Here is a 25,223-nt window from a genome sequence, read left to right on the forward strand (position 1 = left end):
CTCACGCTGCCACCCGTGAAGGGAATTCTGTCAACCACTTCGTCTATTATGTGGTCAACACTACCGAACTCATCGCCGAAGTCATCACCTGGTCCAAACACGGCCTCAGCGTCTTTTACTTCCCTCAGTAAAGAGTCGACGCCTGAAGAAGAAGATGACCATGAAATCTCCTCCACAGAAGGGGAGTCTGGTCGGACGGCGGAAGGATCCTCTCGATGGGGGGGAGGGTTTGGGCCATTGTTCTGAAAAAGACAAGGAATTAAGTCAAAATCCTAAAGTCGAGAGTAAGAGGAAAAAGATGATCATTCTAAACGACGACTGCTCAAATGCCTCGACATGACGTTGACCATTCATGTAAAAATGGAAACGGCGAGTATTCATGGTAACCAAGGTTCATCAAAACCTAGGGGCCAGAAGCGTACAGTCAACCAAAAAATCAGAAAAAGAACTATCCTATGGGGGTAAATAAAGTAGAGAGTAAGTCTCTATCCACCACATCAACACATGCATACGATTCAATAAGAAGCCCGTAAAAATAATACAAAAACGGGTGATGGTGAGGCTTGCCGGTAAATCGGATTCTGAGCAAAGTCTGGAACTGAGACGGCTTCGCAATGTACCGAACAGGGCAAGGAATGCAGGTTGGAATTTATAGGGAAGAATTCCGGCAGAATAACGACAATTTAAAAAGTGTTTGGAAAAGTGACCTCAGTTCGAAGGGTATTTAAGGGGAAGCAAGCCCTCGACCCCTGACCGTTTGATGAAGTTCATGAAATCCAACGGCAGGGGCATCTCGCCCAGATCTGACGACAGCAGACAAAGGCGGGAAAATGAATGGGCGCAATCCAAAGGCTCACGTTCGCCCTTTCGAAATAAGGCTTCACATCAGTATGGAGAAGTGACCGACGCGACGGTTGCGTTCCTCAAAAAAATCCGAAGCATCCAGACCATCATTGCGGACGAAGGCTCGAGATCAAGTTCCCACACCCGAAGCACGAAGGTACGACCGAACCTAAGCTCGAGGCTGTCTGAAAGAAACCCTCAACCTGGGGACAGCTGTTGTGTGGGAAAATGTGAATGACGCGTGAAAGAACAACAGTGTGACACGTGGCATTGCTTTTCCTCAAAAGGCAACAACCCTCGACGCTGGGGACTCCCTTTCCTTCTGCTGCAAAGGGAGCCCAACTTAGGACGCCGACTCCTCATGACAACGACAGGTCGTACCGTCAACCTTACGATGGAAGTCCTTCAGGAGAAAATCAATTGCCAAGAAAGACAACTAGACTGAGCAAATAGAGACGGCGAGAGAAATACCCCAAAAGGGAAAAACCTGACATCGCAAGTTGCGTGCAGAAATGAGGGATGTCTGTAGTGCAGGCATTAAATGCAAACCCTTAAACCGCCATACGGGGGACAGAAAATGGTTACAAGTACGCACAAAGCCGTAATAGGAGACTAATTGACTGAGTGAACAGTTCGTAAAGTGATTAATGGGCTACAGTCTGGGCCTAGAAAGGCAAACCACTTGAGTGCTTCTGCCTACAAAGGAGACCCACCCAATGAAGGAATCTCGGCTATAAAAGGGGCAAAGTCCCATACAGGAAAGGGGTTCGCTTCCTGAGAGAGAAAAAATGAGAGAACAACAGTTAATGTAAATTATAACAATCTCAAAAGAAATATAAAACTATAGTGGATGTAGCTCTTCATTAACGGAGTGAACCACTATAAATTTCGTGTGTTCTTCTACTTCAAGCATTTCTTCTCATATTGCTCATCATTCTAAAAATACAACAAACACTTCATTGCATAAATTGAGTATACAGTCAATATCAAGCCGGTAATCCGACGGGGTACCTAGAGGTGACCCGGCCTATTTCTGTTGACGAGATTTCACCGTCAACACACCCCACTTTCATTCGTGCTCTCAATAATCAATCTTCAAATTCATGCAATGATGCAAACATACCTATTAGTGATAGGTTTAGTGAAAGAAAATAAATGAAATGGCTAGGTTAAACTTATGTGGGTAATGAAAGAAATAGGTCAAACAGGCATGCACGGCAACGCTGCGCACAAAGTTTGCTGACCGAGACGGTTGCGCGGGCAACCGAGCTCCCCTACCACGCTGAAGGAATTTTGGGACTAATCTAGCCCCTTGGTACGAAATTGATGGTCGAGATTTGCCCAATGTGGAGTGCTTTAAGTAGCCACTGAAGCCCAAAACTCTAGGGGTGCTAGAAGAGGAAAGACACAATTCCCAAGAAAGATGGAGAGGCATAAATTTTTAGAGAGAGAAGCTTTGAAGGCTAAAAATTTTTGGAGGATTCTTGAAGGATTCGAGTCTCGAAGACCATCTGATCATAGTTTTTCTTCTTCCTCCTTTACCTTGATTTTAGTTGAAATTTGTAATTGTGATATTGTCTTGAACTTGTGTTCATTTATGAAATTCTTCATTATTTTGGTTATGGATTTGTGCGTGTTTGGCTAGATTTCTTTCTAGGGCTTGAAATAGCTTTTTTTGAACTATGTTTGGATTGTTTAGTTAATTGTTAATCTAGTGCCCGTTCGGTTCGCTAATTCAAGTTTTTAATTCGAGTTGAGATGTGATGTTATGTGAGAGCTTTTTACTGTAACAAAAAAGTTAAATGCGACTGTTTCTGAGAGCTTTTTACTGTAGCAAAACTCGAATTCTAAACTCGAATCAGCGAAAAGAACGGGTCTAGTTTCTGTACTCATTTGTATTTCTCTTTGTTTAATGCTTCTAAATTAATGGGAAATGAATTAGTTGATTTTGATTTATGATTTTAATTATCGGGAGAGATTGATTCATTTATCGGATTAGAAAATACATAGGACGTTTGGTTCATGGATTCAAAATTATGATTCAAAACTATTCTCGATTTACGTGTATTTTTTGTGAGAGAAAACACTATAGCGAACCACGAATCATGAATCGAATCATGACACGAATCCTTGAACCAAACGCAACGTTTTCGAGTTCGGGAGACCGTTGGCATTTTAATAATCGATAAGGGCGAGCTTAATGAGTTTTTAAGTAGATGAGTTAGATAGGGATATCAACTTAGATATTTATGCCTATCTCATTTGACATTTGGGAAAGGTAATGAGGTTAATTGGAACTATTAGCAATTACTAAATGGGAAGAACGTAGGGAGAATTGAGTGAAGTCAAGTCCCTATTGAATTTGCATTTCATAAAATCGTCTATTTGTTTATTTCAATCGTTTAGTTATTTCAGTTTAATTTTCATTTAATTTTCTCAATCATTTCCAATTCGATTTGCTTCGATAAAATTAAGTTGCGAAAACTTATAGTACTTAACTTATCTAAAACTCAATCCTTATAGGATGATACTTGACATTCACTTGCAAGCACAAACACAAAAAATAAAAATAAAAATAAAAATAAAATTACGCTACAAGTTTTTGAAAATCTCCCTGATAAACGACATGCGTTATTCTTCATAAACACAGTTAAAAAACGACATGTCATTCAAATCAAACGTGTTCCTTGCACCTTTGAGAAGTACTCTCGTTGAAAATCTTCCTCACAATTACACATAACTAATGACAATCCAAGTGGATGCATAAGAAGATATTTTTTACTACATTTTCATGAAGTAGTGTTACAGATCGTACCGTTTACTTCCCATCGAAAGCAACATTGAAAATAGATTGTTGTTTTCTCCAATATGGTAAGCTTTGTGCTATTCCTTCATACGACGGGCGCACATAATCTTCCCACATAGCAACAGCAGCAACAAACTTTTCCCAATTGAAGTACAGTCGCATACTTTCGCCACAAGCCGCACGACCGAACACCGTCTCCGCTAGATGATCATCCTTTGAAAATAAAGATTTGAGGCTACTAATACTTTTCTGCTGCGATTCAGATAGTAGTATGACTTTGCTTGTTTCTACTTCCACTTTGGTGGTGGTTTCCAATTCAGAGGCTTTCCAACAGTAGTATTGCACCACCTGTTCAACATGATGCAAGGAAAGGTTGTACGATAAAAGATCAAAATTTTGAGGCAAACACAATTTAACTATGAATTACTTCTCTGATTACTTAATAAAACGGTGATGAATAAAGGACGGTGGCCGGAAAGTAGTATTGAGCAATGGTAAATTCAGTTACATCAAACAGGAATATCAGTTCAAGGTGCAAAATTGACCTCGAATTAGTACCTTACTAAGAACCCTGCTCGAACAAAGACAGCTTAGAGCAACTCTTAAGAGTTTAAGAGAGAGAGGGTAAATGACAACATGCCTATATTCCCAACATTAAGGATTGAATGTACATATACAAAATAGATTCCTAACTACTCGAACTTAAGCATTGGTATCAATATAAGGATTATAATTAATATCTCAGCGCATCCGTTGGAGACTATCCACGAGTAAAATCTGTCAAATAGGCATGACCTTCTTTCATTGTTTCTAAGTTGTACATGCTTTCACATTATCTACAAGAGGGAATAAGGGGAGAAACTAAAATAGAGAAAGGATGAAAAACATAATAGATTAAGGTATATAGCCCCCTGAAATTAGAAAATTTTAAAGCTAAAATTCAGAATTTCAAACCTTTAGCAAGAACTCAGTGGTTACAATACCTATGAACGAGCATTGCTTCAATACCTGAAGTGCGTGCAAAATGTTTGCAAACTCCATTTCAAGCAATTCATCTCCTCTTGCTAATCGCAGCGGCTCCACCAATAACTCAGAGATATCAGAGTCGCAGCTATTTTCTGGAGAATAAAGTATGTCCAATCCAAGCACATGCAGTCTTGCCCAGCATATGTCGAAACCTGACTGGTCGTCAGAAGCATTGCCCAGAATAAACCAGTACATATTACTGGATGCGGGCACTGGAAGCCATGAAATGAGTTTACTACAATGTAATGAGTTTTCTGAGAGGAGAGAAAGAAGTTTAGCATCCTCATCATGAGAACTATCACGACTAAACCATAATGCCAAAGTAAGTCTTTCCCCCTCAATAATCTGTAAATAAAATAAATTAGCAACAGGAAATATAGAATTTAGAAAGTACTTCACATCCAGAAGCGACTTCTTTAAAGACATCAAATAGACGGAAATGTGGAGTTTCTTGCTGGCCAATTATGATGTGCAAATAATTTCCTGACCATAAATATATTTCCTGATGTATGCAAGTGTGTAAGAATATATATGCATGAGAGAGAGAGAGAGAGAGAGAGAGATACCTCATCAACAGAGTGAACATTGCGGCTATCAGCTGTGTATATCACAACCTCCTGAAATATAAAAGTGCTTTGTGAAATTTGGTCAATCAATTAAAATAAGAAAATTTCGGGGATATTAGATATTTCTTTTAGTTTTTCCACGGGACAAAAGTTTTGAGGCTCCAATTTTAATAACACGCAGTAGATTAAAAGACTTCCAGAAACCTTTAAGTATCCCTACTTACTCCACGCGACGGTATAATAGTTGGCGGTTCTCCGTCCTGGAAGTGGAAAATTCCACCATTGAAATCATCCCCATAGTTGTTCAAATAACAAACTGCCTTTTCCAGTCAGAATTAATGAAAACGGTCAACACTTGAGTAACATTTTTCAAAATAGACATAAATGCGATAAAGAACAATATATTGTAAAAGGAAGAAACCATAGAGAAAGAAATGGAGCAAACTGTCGATACAAAGGATAAAATCATCTCTTAAACAGACAGATCATGATCAAAGAGATCAAAGAGACACCAGAGGAGACAATGACTAAACAAAAAGGAGTAGTGTTAGTGAAATGTGTCTGACAAGTTGCATACGCACCGAAAAATCGCGTTGTTTGAGATAAGGCCTATTGTCATCGCTATGCCACCCGATACTTGCTCCTCTACTCCAGCTGAATGTATAATGAACGGTATTTATACCATGTTTCAATACAGAAAACTCATTGATGCACTTCTGATAAGAAAAGACATTGCGTATACTGCACAAACCTAATCAAACCGGTGAACTCAACAAAGAGTTCATACTCGCACCCGAAGAATTCCTCTACCTTCTCCTTCAGCCTCTCTATTCCATGGTTTCAGGTTTAAAAACGGAAGCTTCTTTAGGAACAATTTCATAAAAAAAAATGGTAGATCAAACAATAATTCCCTTGGCACATTGCTTAAAAAAATAGCCATGTCACATTGTCACTCTCTAAACTTTGAAGTACTTTGTGATGCCATTCAATTCTTGATATTATAATTTCCTAGACCTTTCGCTAAGATTTCATTATCGTCAGTAGTTTTGGCACTTTTGCTCCCTGAATTTTGTTTGGATTTGGCAAGTTTTCTCCAAACCTTGATTTGATAGTTGAGACAAATTACTTTCCAATATTACTGCGGGGGTGCCCGAAATTGAGGAATGATATTAAAATTTAGAAGGAAATGCCCTCGTGACATAACATTCTCCAACTGTCATTTGAAGCGTCAATATCTTCATTCAAACAAGCTCGCGTAACGTGTAAATTTTAATAGTTCTCATCGTTTTAGACATTTTGTTGAACTCAGATATAGTAAAATTCATCAAAATTAACACTTTAGAAAGCAACTTACCAACTGTGAAAAATTCAAAGGGCAGACGTTCCAAATACACCCTTTCCATCATAAAGAATTAAGTTCGTTTCGTAAGTTCGAATCGCAGTTAAAACCTTTATGCTACAGTGTTTTCCTTGAGAAAAATTTGAATTTATGTTGAAATGTACCCCCTTTTTTTTCTCTTTTTTACAAGAGTAAAGTACTAAATGCATTTGGGGGTAAATTCCAAAGGTACCCAAACCAAATAAAGAAGTGGGTTTTGGGTTTTTACCTCTAATGGGAACAAAGGGCATCACGAGATGAGAAGAGTTGGTAGCTATAAGATGAGAAAGAGTCGTTGAGAAGACATTGGGTCTATAACCCACTGTACTGCAACTCTTGTGAATAAATTCCAGTTCCTGACAACAAACAAACCAATAAACAAATACCCACTTGGCTCACGACCATAAATCTATTGTCTCGATACGTTAAAAAAAAAAAAAAAAAAAAAAAAAAAAAAAAAAAAAACAGAAAAAATTTTTAAAAAAAAGGGCCAATCTATTGTCTCGATACGTTAAAAAAAAAAAAAAAAAAAAAAAAAAAAAAAAGGAACCCATGGAAAGATTTTGAAGAAATGGGACCAACCTTGCATTCATGGAAGGAGAGGAAATTGTGGAGGATTAGTCGCGGGTGTTGAGATTCCGCCATTTCTGGCGTGCTCGTATTGTCTGTTTTTCTGTGGAAGAGGATTTTGATTGTCAAAACTCAAAAGATGCCGAAGGTTGCAGCCACGAATCACGCCATCGTCGCTTCTGAAATGTAAACGTAGGACTTAAAATAGTCGCGGCTTGCTACATAGGTTTCGGACTTGTTTGAAAAGCTCCAAAGAAGTATTCTCCTTTTTAGTAAGGAAAAATTTTAAATTACCTTCGAGCTCTTTTTTTATTTTTATCATTTAATATTAGTTTATATATTTTTATTTTTTAGATTAAAATTAGTTAAGGGATATAATTTTTTAAAAAGAATGCTTTTAATGAGTTAGGTACTAAAAAAATAAAATTTTTAATTTTTAATTATAAAATCTATAATTTTCTCTTTTCATAATTGAAAAAAAATTGAGAAAAATTTGTATACCACCCTACCAAGAAGCAAGAACGAGAGTTTTCTCGTTTTATCTCTTTTTTTTTTTTGCTTGAGGTTTTCTCGTTTTATCTCTTACAAACGATACTAAATTACCCTTAAATTTTATTAAAGGATGAAAAAGACAAATAACATATTTTAAAAAAAATAATTTTTAAGACGTGTGAAATAAACAGTATATAAATAGTATATTTACTAGTCAATTTACTGAGTGTAAATACATTATTTATTAATAAATATAATGTTACCAGTAAATATTATATTACATCAGATAAATAAATATTTATTAGTAAATATGTTATTTACTTCAATTGTTTTAAATATTTCTTTAATTCTTTTGAAAATATGTTGTCTACCTACAAATCCTTTAAAAAACATGTTATTTCCTACAATTATTGTAAATAATAAATTATAATTTTGACACTTTTACAATTGAAATTTTACAAAAAGAATTAAACAATTTAATCAAAATTGTAATTATTATAAACAAACAATTTAATCAAAAAATAATTATTGTTATTAAACTAAATAATCTTTGTATTGGAAAGATTTGGCAGAAAATTAGTATACTTTTCCGTATCCCCCTCAGTATTACATTCGAACAACAGACTTTTTTAATTTCAAACATTAGTCCCCAATTATTGTTTTTTCCCCTATTTATTTAAGAAGAAAAGAGCCAACCAAACAAAACTATTGGATCATGCTGCGATCAATATCTCTTCACATTTGAACTCAGTTCCCTTCTAAACTTCCGCACAATGTTCATAATAAATTTTAAAGAATCCAATTAATGTAAAGGATAGGAGAAAACAGAAGAGTGAAAGACCTTTTTTTTTTTTTTTCCAAGAACAAATGAAAGACAGCGTGTTTAAAATTGATTCTAAAATCGTTTTTTACATTTTTCGAGAAAAAAAATGAAAATGAGGAGAAGATAGTGTTTGAAACAACTAAAGACAAAAAATAGAATTAAAATAATTTTTAATTTCGTGTAAAATGAGAGAAAAATAAAAAATGACTTTAAGTCATTTTTCATTTTTTATTTTCGTTTTCTCATCTCTCAGAGATATATATATATATATATAATTATTCTATTAATGGGTTATTTCTATACATATATAAGAAAGAAATATTTTTCATTTTCTTATTTAATATATTATTTAAAATACTATTAGATGTTTTCAAAAATGTATAACCAGAGTTTAATTTCAATTTTTTCTTATACTGAAAATAATTTCTTAATAAAAATACTAAACGCATTTTTAAAAATAATTTCTACTTGAAATTAAAAATGTTTTTATTTTCATTTTCATACAAAAAACAGAATCATTTTAAAACGAGTTCTAAATGCGCTGAATTTCACGTCTGCAGATAGTAGCCAAAAAAATGTTATGTTGGCTGAAAGAGACCAAGTGATCCAGACCAAAATTTTTTGAGCTGAAAGAGAAGATAGAAAAGAAGAGCAAAGTTAAACTGAAATGTCGTGCTTTTCCACCTAATGTAAGAGTTTCATATAATAGGTAGGACAACAAAAAAGAACAGAGGACAAAGGGATTTCAAGAACTAAAGAAGTTCTCTCTCCCTTACAATCCTCTTGCTGGTATGATGTCAAAAGTCTTGAATGTTGCCGCTCTTTACATTTGCTTCCAACTCATTGCCGTTCTTCCATTTTAAGAATCTCTCCCTCTCTCTCTCTCTATCTATATATATCTCTCTCTTTCTGTCTGTCTCTCTCTCTCTCTCTCTAAACTGCTGCAGCTGACTTGCTAGTTGCTGTATTGTCACTGCTCTGCTGTCGCTCCTCCTTCGTCACTGATATTACGCTTCCACTCCCATCCAAGCTGCCGTTGCATTCCTGTTTCTGAGTTTTGCTATCTACTTTTCCTTTCGGAGAAGCAGTCATACCATGGTTCAGCTTTCCTGATCCATTTTCTTTTTCTGGCGGGGCTGCAGTCTCAACAGTGTGGTTTGTGTCGTTGCCCAGTACCTGTTGAGAACCTGATGAATTGCCACCAGATCCTGGTGGAGGGAGGAAAACTCCAGTGCCAGGAACGGGCAAGCGGGGCGGGGGATGCCTGGGAGGAGCTGCTGACCATCCACTTGAACTGGGTGGAATGGGAACCGGTGCAGGAAAAGGCATGGCTGGTGCAACCGGGGCAGTCACGAAAAGTGGCTGGATGCCATTAGGAGGTGGGATTTGAGGACGAACAGGGGAAGCTTGCAATACACCAGTGGTGGGAACTGGGGCATAATGCTTCGGACCAGGATGCCGGATGTGGTTAGGGGATCTACTGGGTTGTGGACCCCAATGTGATGATGGAGCGACTCCAGGTGAAGGCATACGCTGACCATCACTTGGCATGGATTTCTTTGGTTGAGACTTGGTGAAAGTTACAAGTATGCGTTGTCTGCGCAGGGAAGGAATTGCATGTTTCGCAAAATCCGCGGATTTCCCTTGCATTGCAAGGAGGGATCTGCATTGAAATAGGGTAGGGAGACATTAAAGACAAGGCCATAGCGGAGATCTTAAAAATACAAATGATCTTAAGTTGAGCAACAAACGAAGGTCAAGAAACCAACACCTAAAATAATCTCAGCTGTCTATTTTAAAACTATATTATAAAAAAATAGAATAAAAAGCCTTGGAACTGTTTAGATACAAAATGTTGAATCATGTACCCCGTTCTTTTCGTTGGTTCAAATTACAATTCAACATTTTTGCTACAGTATTCCCTTTCACAAAAATTTAAATTGCAGTTCAAGATTTCCCCTCAAACCTATGAAAAGAACACCCTTGCCCCAATATTAATGGAGTCCTTTTTGCAATCATTGGTGCCTAGCACACCACTTACTTTTAGTTCAATCGCATTTTGCGATGAAGTAGTGTGGGACCTGCATGGCAAGAATAGATTTTTGATTATTGCTATTTAAATCAGCTAAGAAGTCCAGCTCCACTACTCACATAAGATGGATCCGGGATCCCACCTCATGTGACTTGTGAGTAGCCAAACCCAACTCCGCTGATGTCCTTCCGTAATTTTTCACTCTTACAGGGCATGTGGTGTTGCGCACCACTTGATCTTTAGCATTTTTCTTAGGAAAATGTCTCCAATCCATGCCCTCATATATCATCAAGATACGAATGGAAACAACTAGGTTTCTAGTCGTAAATGGTAGCCATGCCACATTCTGAAGAGTGCAACCCAAAGGGATCTTAGGTCACATGAAAGCAATACTAAGACTTATTTAGTTTACTTGGCACCAGCAATGATTTCTAATAAGCTATACTGCCTTTTTCACTTAATGCCCATTACCCTACAGTAAGTTAACTGTCGATCTGTTCTGCATAAAGCAACAAACTATTGAGCAGGAGACCCTATCATAAAGCAGTCCCAACAAACTTCTTATCAAGAAAGAAGCAACCCCAACAAACCCAATATCTGTAATCTGTAAACAAAAAATAGCAGAATGGTACTTCTATAAAGAGGATGGTGCTGCTAAGCGGATCAAATAATCTAGCAGAAGGAAAAAGGATGAAAGTTACCCAGGTTTAAGAGAAAGCTTAAGGGCGCCTCTATAGTCCCCAGGATGGTCTATTGCAAATACTCGCCCAAAAGTCATGTCACATTCCGTCAAGAACAGGACGCAAACAGGCCTTCCAAACCAAGATGGCCACAAGTGAGGCTGCGAATGATCACCCTACAAGATTGTCACCAAAAAATTACACTTGATTAGCACACTAAATGCTTATTGAAAAGCATAAAACAAATTCCACTACTAGCGACCTCATTATAGAAATCAATTATGCAAGAATCTGGCTTCACAGTTGCAACTTGCATGCTGACTAAGCGCTCAGCCACATCCTGCAGCAAGGGAGGGATGGCTTCTGTTCTCCGATCTGCATATTTTAATTAGAAGAAATCTCATCAATGGTTTAAATTAAAATGTCAGATGCCCAAAATTTTTCCATGTTGCCAAAGAAAAAGTTCAAAATAAAAACTCAAAAGTACCTTTTAAGGTCCCTGCAGAAATTTCATCTTCAACTGGAGCATCTGCAATTGGAAGGCCCAATTGAATCTTCTCTCTTCCATGTCCCTTCATTGGTCTCTTTGAGACAACATATGTTTGACCTGCTTTGCATGAAGAAAAAAAAAATGTCAGCTATAATTAGATTCGTCTCTATAAGAAGACAATTTCTTTTATACACCATCAATAACTCAACTCTCTTGTCTTAACAAGGTTAACGAAAATATATAAATAGATGGAGCTATAAAAAAAAAAAATTTAAAAAATTTAAAAAAAAAAAAAAAACCCTAATACAAGGATCTCGTGATAAGGTATCTATCAAAGCAAGCGGAATAACAAAAAAAAATTAAAAAAAAAACCCTAATACAAGGATCTCGTGATAAGGTATCTATCAAAGCGAGCGGAAAAAAAAAAATCATTGTTCTAGTTTCAGAAAACAGAAGTTATCTTTGAATAAAATCATATCCGCTTATAGTCTGATTGTCTGAATAATGCAAGAAGCACATTCCTCCTGATATTCACCAAGATAAAACATATCTGAAAAGGATTAACAATAATAAGATACAACAGAATTGTTAGCAGCCAAATGGTTCAGACATGCAAAAATGTAAACAGCATGCAATATACACACATAAATACAAATTAAGTTTGTGGTTCTAAAAAGACAAACTACTCCAATAAAGCCATGACCAACATATGAATAAATAACAAAGAAACAAAGCTATATGAACATAGCAGATTACATACGTGCGTTGCAATGTCATTGGAATTGCAGACTGCTGTCACGGAAATGTCAACCAATTTCAATTCAATGTCTTGCAACCAATGACAAGACAAATACCAGAACAGAAATCATGAACATCATTCATCTCAGATGCAAGAATTTTATGGATTATTATAGATTAAGCCTTAAAAATAAATCAGCTACTTTAATCCATTCTATATGACAAATCATCTTTATGAACTTACTTTGAAAATGTCCTCTTTCTCCTGCAGACCGCAGGTCATTTACCAGAGCAACAAGTTTTGACACTTCAGTATCAGCGCAGAATTCTTCATACAATTTTAGCCCTTCAACCACATTAACCTAGAAAGCAGATAAGTGCATCATAGAAGTAAAAAACCAAAAGATTATAAGACTTTCAAGGAAAAGGGAAAAAAACTACAAATTTCAGCAACAGTTTCAAGGCAAACAAAAAGCATTAAAGTTCCAAATAGAAGACTACCGGCTTTCCATCGAACATCTCGTTGCCAGAAAAGGTTTTGGGGACATTAGCAAGATTTGAATTCTCATTCTGCTTTGGTGTGGAATGTGAATCATTCTCTGAAAGCATCAAAAATTTGATAAATTATCAATAGCAGTATACCAGAATACCATACATTGTAAGTGATCAGTTTGAGACAGCTGATGCAAGTAATAATACACATCTACACATTGAGAAAGATTGAGAGACCAATTTATGAACTCAAATGATCAAGAACTCTCCAGCATTAAGAAAGACCCTACATAAACGTATGAAGACTACAAGCTAAACACCGATTAGAATCAAATGTTAGGAACCTAATATTTAGAAGTCTTTTTCAATAGTCTTAAGGAGAGTATAAATAAGGGGTTTAGTGGCTAGGGAGGGGATAATCAGATTTGTAGATAGTGTCTAGTGTTGTGCACTATTTTGGAGGTCGGGGGTCCTCGAAACCGCTCATCTATCTTGTAATTTTCCATTTCTAATATTGTTAATGAAGCATAAATTTTCAGGATCCTAACAATGGTATCAAAGCATCTACAATCCACGGAGCTCTTTCAGTTGAGAGAGAAACTTCGGGCTGTTCTAAGAGCTAATCACAAGGTTTATGGAGGGAGTATGGGGGAACTCCGGGACCATGTGGGGAAGATTCGGACCCAGATGGGTAACGTGCAGGCGGCGCTGCGGAGGACGGAGGCACTGCTGACGGCGCGGCTGATGGCCGGGAAGGCTGAGTTGGGTCGCGACGGCGAACGACGGGACGAGGAGAGGCGAGATTGAGCGCCTCGGGGCCCAGATTGCGTTGACCTAGGCGGAGTGGAGGTGCCAAATCGGGCGGATCTTCGCCAGGAAGCGCCGATTGGCGAAGATCGAGACCGCGAGAGGGAGTTCTGACGCCAGAGAGACGTGGGTCTCATGGAGGAGCGCGAAATCCGTTGCAATCTGGGACTAGGTGGTCCGGATCTGCAGCGCGAGGGTTTGTTCGACGACGGGAGGAGGGCAGAAGGAGGTCGCGACCGTCGGGAGAGGGCGGCAGAGCTTGGTCGGTGACGGGAAGTGGAGTGGGAGCCGGAGTTAGAGGAGGAGAGGCTTGCTCTGAGGCTGGGACGGCATGGGCACCCTCGGAACAGGGAACCCAGCCCTGATTCGGTCACGGTTGGGGTTGATTCCGGCCCGGTTTGGACCAAGCCTCGCGATTCCGGCATGGAAGGGGCTGGTTCCGATGCTACGGAGACAGATTCCAGCACGACAGAGGCTGGGCTCGACAATTTGGCTGCTATTTGGACCGGGCCTTGCGATTCCGGCGTGAAAGGGGCTGGTTCCGGTGCTACAAAGGAAGATTCCGGCGGAATTGGAGTGGGGTCCATGAATTCCGACGCCCTTAAGGCTGGGTTTTGTGATTTTGACGCCATTGGGGCTAGCTCCGGCAAGATGATGGCTAGGATGGGGAATTCCGATGCGAAATCCGGCGATTTTGGAGTTGAATCCCGAAATTCTATTCGGAAGTGGGCTGGGTCTAGTGTTTTCGGTATGGGCAGAGTCAATTTTGGGGTTTGGTGCAATGACAGTCGAGCCTCAAAACTTTGACACGCTTGGGGCTGGGAATGGTACGATTGCAGATGGGAATGAAGAAATTGGTGAGAGTGAGGCTGTAAGGTTGATGTCCTGGTTGGCTAAAAAGGAAACTCCCTTAGTGAGGATCGATTTGCCAATATTTTTTGTGACCATTGATGAGCTTGCGCAGAGAGTTTCAAATGAATTGATAGACTTTGTGGTTGCTTTCCAAGATACAAAGAAGATGGCGAAGAAAGTAAATGATTAGCTCCAATTTGAAGATATGACTTACGAGGATAACATCAATTTGGGGACTCAAATCAAGGAACTAACAAAGCCTTTTATTCGTAATCATTTAGATGTTATTTTTCAATTTTATTTCTTGATTTTCGCCTTGAGGACAAGGTGATTCTTTGGGGCGGGGGTAATGTTAGGAACCTAATATTTAGAAATATTTTTCAATAGTCTTAAGGAGAGTATAAATAGGGGGTTTAGTGGCTAGGGAGGGGATAATCAGATTTGTAGAGAGTGTCTAGTGTTGTGCATTATTTTGGAGGGCGGGGGTCCTCGAAACCACCCATCTCTCTTGTAATTTTTCATTTCTAGTATTGTTAATGAAGCATAGATTTTCAGGATCCTAACAGCTTCCAAGTGTTGAAATCTTAGACAAACCCCTATTCCTTCGAAGACACCAATAAATAAATGATACCATAGAAAAGGCATATACCTTTAGAACTTGAGGTGCATCCATCATCTACTGCATGAACTTCAGGTTCTGAACCAGATACCACTCCTTCAAAATTCCCTAAGCTCTTCACATTACCATCTTCCTGCGATTTCGCTGCAGAATCTGACAAAATCACAAAAATTACATATCAAGATCGCCGCACTCAATCAGCACACTAAAGTATAAGCTTAATTATAGTCATACCCTTAACATTAATAAAACTCGATGGTCAAACTTAGGCAGTATATATATATATATAACAATAACACATATACTCAACCTATGCGTAAATGCGCATAAATTTGTCATCCTTGTTTGAGACGAAGTCATTATTTACAAACCAAGCAGCAAACTTGAAACCCAAGAAGCCATGAATGTGCTTTTTCACGTTTCAGGATGAAATGGCATGCACACTATCTAACCTTCTAAATTTCCAAGTTAAACAAAAACCAAAGGGAAAAAAAAAATTAATAACAAAAAAAAAAGGAAAAAGCAAAACCATTTCTGTACAACTAAAGAGAATCCTAAGCAAGTTTATTACTATAAATATTTTTGTTGCAGGAACGCTTACCAAATATAAACGGCTAGCCAATTAGAAAACCACCCATTAAAAAAACTCCCAAATGAAAAATTGTAATAACATCATGTGTTCCAAAGCCCTTAGGAAATCATCCCATCAAAAGAAAGTTATCAGTCATCACTAAACATCTCCGTCCACAAATTAAAAACACCGGGTTGAAAACAGATTTTTCTGATAACAAACAGCTAAAAAGCTAAAAGAATAATTTGTTCAAACGCTAAGAAACAATTTCAGTCCATAAAAATAGATTTTTCTTTTCATCTTTATTAGTCCCAATAAAGCTATCGGAAGTCTCTATCTAACATAATCAGCACGCAAGATGCAATCTTTAACAAAACGGTACCGACTAAAGGAAGTCTCTATCTAACATAACGTCATAACCAGAACTTTAAAAGTTAAACTTACCAAATAACAGAGCAATTGTCATCTAAAACGAACACATTTAGTCATACAAATAACACGTCCACATTACATTTAAAAAAAAAAAAAAAAAAAAAAAAAAAAAAAAAAAAAAAAAATTTTATTTACCATTTTTCTCCTTAGCAGCAGGCATTGAACCTCTGTCATCCGAATTCCCGACCTCATCGCCGGACTTATCACTCCCGCCTTTCTCCGAAGCGGCATTGCCGAACGAAGAATTCCCATCCAAACAATGACTCTCCGCAGCAGAATTACGGCCATCCTTGAAACTATCATTCCTTTGCCATTGCTTAAACCCCACTCCCGATCGCTTGAATTCCTTGTTCCCCATCTTGACCGGGTCATAGAACCTCTGCTGCCTCCGCCAGGCGACCTGTTGGAGCGCGAACATCACCTCGGCGACCGAGAAGTACTGCTGCATATGGAGGACGGGGTTCCAGTTGCAGCGCCGCAGCTGGATGCAGGCGATGACGGCGTCGTACTCACCGGGCTCCCCGACGGCCCGGAGATGGTGGCAGAGCGAGTCGATCATTGCGTTGGCCGCTGCGAATTCCCCGCGCAGCCACGAAATGAACCCGTCCCGCTCGTCAGGGAACCACTGCCGGTTGTTATGGTGGGAGATCTCGCCGGCTCCGGCGGTGCCGCTCGGGAACTGCATTTTGTCCGAAGATACCACATTTCCCGATGGCATTGCCATGAGAAAAATTCTCGCTCTCAAAACACAACGGAATTCGAATTCTCCACTACTAGAAAAAAATATTATAACAAAGCATTTGCTCAGATGAATCAGATAATAATTAATACCCAGAAAAATTCGATAGAATCCCAGTAAAATTAATCGCGAATCTAGCGAAATTGAGGTTAAACAACACGCAATTCGGTCAAATTAACGCCGCCCAGGTGATAAACAACGCGGAATTCAGTGAGAAAAAGGGGAAATTTTGGGGAAAACGCGTTATGGGTTTGTCTAAAAATTTGCTTGGATTTTGCACCGATCGGATGGAATTGGAACTGGGTTGAGGAGAATTGTGAGTGAGGATTAGCCAGATCTGGGAAAATGGGTAGTGTGGTGGGCTCGGAAGGGTTTGTGTTGTGAATGATGTAAGATCTAGGGTTTGTTTGTAGAGAGAGAAAGGAGAAAATAGACTTTTGTGCGCGTGTGTGGAAGTGAAAGGGGGAAAAATGGCTTATTGAGCACGCATGTGTTTGTTTTGTTGTGTTTTCTGTTCGTTTGGGGTTTTTGGTCTTAAATGGTGGCTGAGGAAGTGAGAGAGTCCCTTCTCTCTCTCTCTCTCTCTCTCTCAAAATTGTGATTTTGGGTTTGGGAGGGAATGAGAGAGAGAGAGAAGGTTTTAACGCTCTACTCACAAGTGAGAGAGGGACCAGGAAGGAATATTCTTTAGTCCAGGGGTGTTTTTGTAATTATGGATGTGAGATTGATTAATGACTAATTCCAATTTTCTGTTCAGGTTGGGACTGTTGGGATCGAGAGAAGAATTTTTTTTTTTTTTTTTGGTTAATTTTGAATTTGACCCGTGAAGAATTAAATTGTCTCGACTGTTTCCTACAATTTAAAATAGAATAAAATTTCCTCAAGGATATTACAAGTTCTAACTTTGACATTTATGTTATTGTCATCAAATTTTGCTAATGATTTTAACCATGTGTTGGTCATTACAAGGACAAGTTTTTAATGGTTCTTTTCATAATATGAGAGCTACTTGACGAGCACACATGATTAAAATTATTTAAAATTAAATTTTTGATGATAAAAGTATCAAAATTATAATTTATTATAAACTCAGGAGATCACTTTAAATTGTAATGGTTAAAGTTTGACAATTTTTATTTTTTAGATGACATATTTGAAATTAACCTTATTTAAAGTTGTCTTTTTGGAGCCTTGACTTTATAGAAAGGGTTTCAGTTTGGGAATTGGGATTCATAGCTAATTTAAGATGAGGTAGGTGATTTACCTAATTTAAATTGTGTTGGACTTTCTTTGGGTTCATTGTATGATGTAAAAGATGCATGAAGAGCACCATAGATGTCTACTAAGAACTACAATACTGTCATGATAAATGCATATTCGTAAGACAAGTAAATTATCAAATTTTAACGCGTGGATGTCATCTTTCTATGTCTATAACTAGAATTAGAAGATTGTTTGATTTTTTTTTTTTTTTTTCCTTTCAGGGTAGTTTTTGTTGTTATTAAATTCAAGAGGAAAAACTTATGTGTTTCCTTTGGAAAATATATTTCTAACTTTTTCAACATCTTGAGTCTTGACTCTATGATGAGGGTTTTGATTAGCTAATTATTAGCTGATGCGGTAAAATACCTACCTTTTACTTTGGTTTCCGTCCATTATGTGGTATGATTTGTGAAGGATCATAAATGGCAATGAATATTATCCCACGCCTTAATTTCATTGAATTTTTATATTAATTCTATGGTGCGTTAGACATATATCATAATTATACTAATTATGTTGAAATATGTAGCAAAATAAAATAAAATCATTATAATATACTATGTAATTTTGTAGCATAAATGTGAAAATCATTCAAATATTTGTTATGTGATTTTGTTATTTTCAACAACAACAAAAAAGAGTTATATACTAATTCCACTTTTACAAACATGTTATCCAGTGCATTGGAAATATTTTTGTATCATTGCTCCGGGAATTTATCACTAATTGAAGATTAGTATATAAAAGATACTTTTAATAATTGCCTTTTAAATTCAAAATTTAACAAAAATATAATTGATAAAAAATGTCATTTTTAAAATGATAATTAATACCTAGACTGTTTATAGGGCAAAATTGTTAGGATATGTGCTTATAATGCATACTTATATAATCCTTTTTGGCATTTTTAAAAAATAAAGTACTGCATATTATTAATGATTCATATATTTGTTACTCTACATTATATTTACAAGTAAAGTATCATAGAGTTCCAATTTTTACTATAAGTCATTTCATTATGTATATGAATCCATAAGATATAGTTGCAAATTACGTAGTATAACGGTTCGGTTCACATTTGACAAATAAAATTTAGCGCTTTATTTTTTAGGGGGAAAGAGAGAAATAAACCAAGACTTGAGATTAATTAAAATTAATAGGCCAATAGTTTACATAAGTTAATAAATATGCCAAATTACTGTTTTCGTCCATAACTTGTATGGTTATGAACTATAACTTGACAAGTTATTGTCCATAACTTGTCTGGTTATGAACCATAACTTGACAAGTTTGTCCATAACTTATCTGGTTATGAATCATAACTTAACAAGTTATAGCCTATTAATTTCTATAACTAAAAATTGACCTATATACTTTCTTAAGCTTTTCATATTGGCATATTTTCTACTATTTTCCTATTTTTTATAAGATGAGATTAGTGTTGTCTATCTTTAAACTAGTAGAATGATCGTGGTAATAGTTATTGCTAAATGTGAAAACCTGTGTATTTAGAATACATTAAACGAGTCACAATAGAATTTAATTCTTACATATTTTGTGAATAATAATTATATTATATTATTGTTGACAATCTTATGAATTTACTTTCGGATTGATTGATATTCTCGCATTTATTTATTGTATCGTTTGATTTGCAACAAGTGAGATCACATATTTGTTAAAAGCTCGATAAGTTGGAGGTAATATATTATAGATAACTAGGAACATTATTTGATGCGCATGGAATCCACTACTTCGTTAAGAATAGTAATAATATTCTCCGGAAATATTAATTTGGTACTTGGGTAAGTGAAATCTCAAACTTGTTTGAGATTAGATATCAAATAAACCCTATTTATGTTTATGGTAGGATCATAGTTGAATTACCCCTTAGAGAGGTTAAACGGAATTAACATAACTCTAGTTATGAATATTATAATGGAGGGTGATATCACATGATAAATGGTTATAACTTATAACTATAGATAAGCTGAAAATTGTTATTTAAAGTTTTCTTATAATTGTGTATATAATTTAAGAATACAACTTTGACTCTAAGTAGCACAAATCAAAGTTAATAAATATGTTAATTAAGGGAAAAATGTCCAAAACACTCTTTATGTTTTTGGGAGCGTTGTTGAGGCCAAATTTTGTACCTCATTTCTCACTATAGTGTCAGCACACTTATCAAAAAATAGGGTTGAATCAAGAAATCGTCCGTCAAAAACGACCAACTAGTGGTCCGTTGAGTCGGCTGCCTGAACAACCAGTCCAGTAGTCTGCTACCCGAACAACCAGTCCAGCTTGCCAACTCAACAACTGAATTTCAACATTAATTCCACCATCACAACAGCCATATTCCATGGAATCTTGCCTCATAATAGCAAAAGGGAAAGTCAATTACACCTAAACTTGTTCCCTAAGCCACCTTCCTATAAGGAAAGAATCTTCAATCAAAAGTCAAAAAAAAAATTGCTCTAAATCAAATATTCAGCAATCAAGGCCTATAAATACAGCCCATGCACAGAGACACATGAGCACGCCCATCATTACACACATACACCATTCTCAAGCATTCCTAGGAGCTTTCTACCACTTTATACATACTTTTCAGTATTTTTCATATCATTCTCTCGACATTTACAAAGAATACCGTTGTAATCTTCATCAATATTATAAGAAATATTATAAGATCTGAAGGCCTTACAGTGAACGTACCCTGGATTATTAAGAGAACTACTATTAATTTATGTTTCTCACTCTTTTTATTTTTCTATCTATTTATTTTCTTAGCGATCACGATACTAACATTCTAGTCATCTGAATTCTCAGTCATTGGCCTCTAACAAATTTAATTGTAAATTTCACCTTCTACAAGCTTCAACCGTAAAAGTGAGAGAGAGATAGAAAGAAAGAGAGAGAGAGGAGCATTTTGGTCGGAGCTCTGAAACCACCTCTAGGCGTGCCATCAAAGCTTCCGACATTATGGATGTGTTTGGAGTTGTTTTTGTTTTTATTTTTCACATTTTTCGAGAAAGAAAAAATAAAAATGGGAGAGAAATGGCGTTTGGCACAACTAAAGACATAAAATGAAAATGAAAATGATTTTTTGATTTAGTTTAAAATGAGAGATAAATAAAAAATAACTTTTAGTCATTTTTCATTTTTTATTTCTATTTTCTCCTCTCTCAAGCAGAGAGGAAGAGAGAAATATTAATATATTTTTTTATACTGAAAATAATCTCTTAATAAAACTACTAATTGCATTTTCAAAAATGATTTTTGTCTGAGACTGAAAATGTTCATTTTCATTTTCATATAAAAAATAAAATTATTTTAAAATAAGTTCTAAACAGACTCACAATAATGAGGCCGAGATGGTTGTAATAAATAGGAGATGTGTTTGTTGTTGGAGGAACATGAGTTAAATCTGAGACGAAATGGGGCCGGATTGCTGAAAGTTTTTCTATTGGTTTTGAGCATACAATTGGTAGGAACTTAAGCCCCTATCCAAAATTTTCATTTAACAAAAAAAAATAAAAGAGAGAAAAGTACATAGTTTATCAGGTTTTGTGCAAACATAGTATTGATATCATTATAAATATTTTAGTGTCATTATAATCTTTTATTTACCCTTTATTAATTGAATAATAATTTTTTTTTAGTGCAGTGATATAAATAATATTTTTTACAATCTTCAATGGCATTTCTGATTTTTTTCTTTAAAAATTCCTACATACATAAATATGTATTGTATTATGTAATATACATATAGCCTCATATAAAAATATAAAAGTTAATCTCATAGCCCCTATCATTTTTTTTAGTTATTAGCTTAATCTTATAGCCCCTATTATTTTTCTTAGTTATTAGCACATACTAACAAAAATTTTTGCTCGCCACTATTTTTTAGCGTGTCACCGTGAGACCAACCACTTAAATATCATATATTTTATTACATTGATGTTCCACATATGCACAATTAAATTCAACAAAAATATTTTATTTAGGATATGTTTGTTTGACCGTATTACAGCATTATATTGTATAATAATACAATATTTAGTACAATCATCGTATTGTATAAGCTAATATATATGGTAAATTAATACGGTATATAATACGACTCATTTTTTGTGTATTATATTGTATTATTTTATAGCAAATCTATTATCTATGTTGGGGTTGAGCACAACTAGGCGTCAGGGTTGGGCCAAAATAGAGCCTATAATTATTTAAAAATTGAGGGCACAATGCAAATTTATATTTTTAAAATTTATATTTTGACCCCTCAGTTTTTATAAAATTATATTTTGACCCTAAAATTTTTACAAAAATACATTTAACCCTAAAACTTTTTGAAATTTATATTTGACCCTAAAACTTTTGATAAATTGTATTTAAACCTCAAAAATTTTAAAAAAATCTCCCAAAAAATTTTAAAAACTTCATATTTAGACTCCTTATACAATATATCATGATACCAAATACCGTATTATATTATGACAATATAATACAATACAACATAGTACAATACATCTTATACAATACAATGCAATACAAACTACTAAATATTGCCTTAATTTTTCGTGCCATATATATTAAATATTCCAAAATTTTATCATTTCGAGCATGGAAGGAACAAATAATTAAATTCACCGTTAAAATACAATTTCACATTATACTTGTTTGAAGTACTTCAGTGCATTGAGAATAGAAAACTTTTTTTTTCTTTTGCTTTGGCATACTTATTTGGACCCAAAATTTGCTCTGTGTTATGTGGATTGTTAAGTATTTGCATAAATGGTTTGACTTTTATATTGCCTGGTAATGAATAGCTAACAAAAGAGAGCTCTTCTCACAGTAAATTTTCTAGACTTCAATGAAAAGCTAGTAAACGAAAGATTTTCTAAAACCCACCAGATAAGAAACTTCCATAGAGAAGTCGGACCATTTACCAGCCCCTTTATAGGCCACAAGCATAACAATGAGAAAATTGTAGAAGGTTGGCTCATGCCTTGTGCACACTGTTGACCCAGCCAATTTTAAATGAGAGGTTAAGATAGGCTTTATTTGCACATTAATATCTTATTATCTGTACCACAACAAATTATATATTGGACAATACTTAGCACTTTGACAGAAGCAAAAATAGATCGCTGACATTGTTTAATATGGTTGATTATGATTTGCAAATATGGTATTTGGCTTATGAGGCAAACTAATAACATTATTTTTAGTAATATAAAAATTATTTTGCATTTAAATATGATTCTTCTTACATTCATTATTTTGAATATATGGCGATTTAAAGCCAACATCGATCACATGGTTTCTGTTACATTTCTTCTTGATTGTTTTGAGCTTGACTCCATAAATATTCTAGTGAAAATAACAAGTTTAGTGATAAAAGAGCTCTCGACCCCTCCTCGTTCTCTAGGTTTTGCCCTTTCTTCTTTGTGCACTACAACTAGTTCGTTTGGGAGGGCTCAAGTCCAGCACCATCTTTGCATGTGTCACCGAATTCCCGGCCCTGGTAGGTGGGTCTTAGGACGCGTAGCTGCTCGGATGATGGTGGAGTTTTAGGGTGAGTTTGAGTTCAAGTTGGGACTGGATGTCAGAGCTGTTGGGAGAGTTTGGATGGGCTTGCAATGTAGGGGCTATGGTCCTCTTGTCACTGTATTATTTTGTTTTGTAATAACGAAAGTCATTTCTCCGCCGTTCGGTATAGATTGTGCATTTAGTCCACTAAATTTGTTTCTATGCGGTGTTATTGGTGGCATTAGTGCTATAGGTTTTTTAATATCAGTCAGTCAAATTTTTCCATCAACCATAGTAATCTTACTGAAAGAGCCTTGTATGTGTTCGATATTTAGTGTGCCTATTGAGTTTTCTGATGTCGAAACTTGGTGCATGTTTCTACCCCCTAAGCATTTCAATCAAATTTATTATTGAATTTGGTTAATGTTCAGGGCTAAGACTCATTGTGTTTTAGGATCGTTTATGTCTATATTAGCGGTTGTATTTCCGTAATTTAGATTTTAATTTCTCCATTTCTTAAAATAAATAAATAAATATTCTATTGATCATGTTGACAGTCGAGCTAAGCACCATAAAATTAACATTAAAGAGACAAGGATTAGATCTTTAAAATTACAATACATTCATTCACAAGGGTTTTTGTTCAAATTCAACTGGAGATAAGGTTTTTTCGGAGATTAGCTGATTAAGAAATAATTCCAAAATATATTTATCAAGTTTATAATTATTTATAAGGGTATAAATAGTCTATGTTGGTAGAAAGCCCTAATTGCTATGTGCTCTCAAACTCTTTTTGTATTAATCTCTTTCTGTCATAGCGAACTTAACAATTACAATGAATGTAGGTTAAGTAGCTCTCATTTTTAAAGTGGACTATAGTTAATTTTGTGTCTTCAAAATTTTGTTGCTTATTATGTCTGTGATTAATTTCAGAGAGTTCATATGAGAGTTTATCTTATCTTATCTTTGAGAGTGAAGTTCAGTAGCCCATGCTCTAACTAGTTTTATTATTGTTACTATTATTATTATTATTATTATTATTATTATTATTATTAGTATTATTATTATTATTATTAGTATTAGTATTAGTATTAGTACTACTACTAATATATGCTCAGGACTCTAGCTAGTTTTATTTTGACTTGGGATAAAATATATTAATTAAAAATGGAATGTGGATGGTGAATTATTTTACAGAATTTTTAGCATAATTTTCCCTTGAACTTGTCTTCGACGTTTAGTGATTTGCCTCCTAAATATTTAATTTTGACAATTTACCTCCTGAACTTGACAAATGTCGATAGTGTCATAATTTTGTCTAATTTTTTAGGAATCTGGTTGTTGTTGTTAAAATAACTTGAAGGAGAAACAAATTTGTTCTTTTGCCAAAGAGGAGAGAATTCCAAATGATTTGTTTGATTTGCTCTGATTTCTTGGTGCTAGCATGTTAAAACCTGCCTGTG

The 25,223-nt window shown here is 35.7% G+C and overlaps 2 protein-coding genes across 4 annotated transcripts; both read right to left on the reverse strand.

The window, feature by feature from the left end:
• Window positions 1-3,463: 3,463 nt before the first annotated feature.
• Window positions 3,464-7,454, reverse strand: LOC21402233. 2 transcript variants are annotated; one of them, XM_024171661.1, is made up of 8 exons: window positions 7,202-7,454; window positions 6,849-6,975; window positions 5,993-6,068; window positions 5,823-5,895; window positions 5,466-5,561; window positions 5,242-5,292; window positions 4,658-5,020; window positions 3,464-3,997 (listed from the first exon to the last, which is right to left on the reverse strand). In XM_024171661.1, exons 1-8 carry the CDS (start codon window positions 7,262-7,264, stop codon window positions 3,662-3,664), a joined length of 1,185 nt encoding a protein of 394 aa, XP_024027429.1. In that variant the 5' UTR covers window positions 7,265-7,454; the 3' UTR covers window positions 3,464-3,661. The 2 variants fall into 2 exon arrangements, with proteins under 2 accessions (XP_024027429.1, XP_024027428.1); XM_024171660.1 differs by having other exon boundaries at window positions 4,604-5,020.
• A 1,726-nt stretch (window positions 7,455-9,180) lies between these two features.
• Window positions 9,181-17,550, reverse strand: LOC21402234. 2 transcript variants are annotated; one of them, XM_010107243.2, is made up of 8 exons: window positions 16,353-17,550; window positions 15,245-15,367; window positions 12,946-13,043; window positions 12,689-12,806; window positions 11,704-11,823; window positions 11,479-11,591; window positions 11,238-11,392; window positions 9,181-10,167 (listed from the first exon to the last, which is right to left on the reverse strand). In XM_010107243.2, exons 1-8 carry the CDS (start codon window positions 16,939-16,941, stop codon window positions 9,438-9,440), a joined length of 2,046 nt encoding a protein of 681 aa, XP_010105545.1. In that variant the 5' UTR covers window positions 16,942-17,550; the 3' UTR covers window positions 9,181-9,437. The 2 variants fall into 2 exon arrangements, with proteins under 2 accessions (XP_010105545.1, XP_024027427.1); XM_024171659.1 differs by having other exon boundaries at window positions 11,704-11,826.
• Window positions 17,551-25,223: the final 7,673 nt, after the last annotated feature.

Source organism: Morus notabilis, unplaced genomic scaffold (genome assembly GCF_000414095.1).
Source record: "Morus notabilis unplaced genomic scaffold, ASM41409v2 Scaffold102, whole genome shotgun sequence".
NCBI classification, from domain to species: domain Eukaryota; kingdom Viridiplantae; phylum Streptophyta; class Magnoliopsida; order Rosales; family Moraceae; genus Morus; species Morus notabilis.

Coding starts and splice junctions, on each gene's coding strand:
- LOC21402233 (XM_024171660.1), bottom strand. CDS start 7,264: ATGGCGGAATCTCAACACCCGCGACTAATCCTCCACAATTTCCTCTCC. Junction 5,562..5,822: donor TCAAACAACGCGATTTTTCG/GTGCGTATGCAA, acceptor TGACTGGAAAAG/GCAGTTTGTTATTTGAACAA. Junction 5,021..5,241: donor ATGTTCACTCTGTTGATGAG/GTATCTCTCTCT, acceptor TTTTATTTACAG/ATTATTGAGGGGGAAAGACT.
- LOC21402234 (XM_024171659.1), bottom strand. CDS start 16,941: ATGGCAATGCCATCGGGAAATGTGGTATCTTCGGACAAAATGCAGTTC. Junction 11,592..11,703: donor TTCTGCAGGGACCTTAAAAG/GTACTTTTGAGT, acceptor TAAAATATGCAG/ATCGGAGAACAGAAGCCATC. Junction 11,393..11,478: donor TAATTGATTTCTATAATGAG/GTCGCTAGTAGT, acceptor ACAATCTTGTAG/GGTGATCATTCGCAGCCTCA.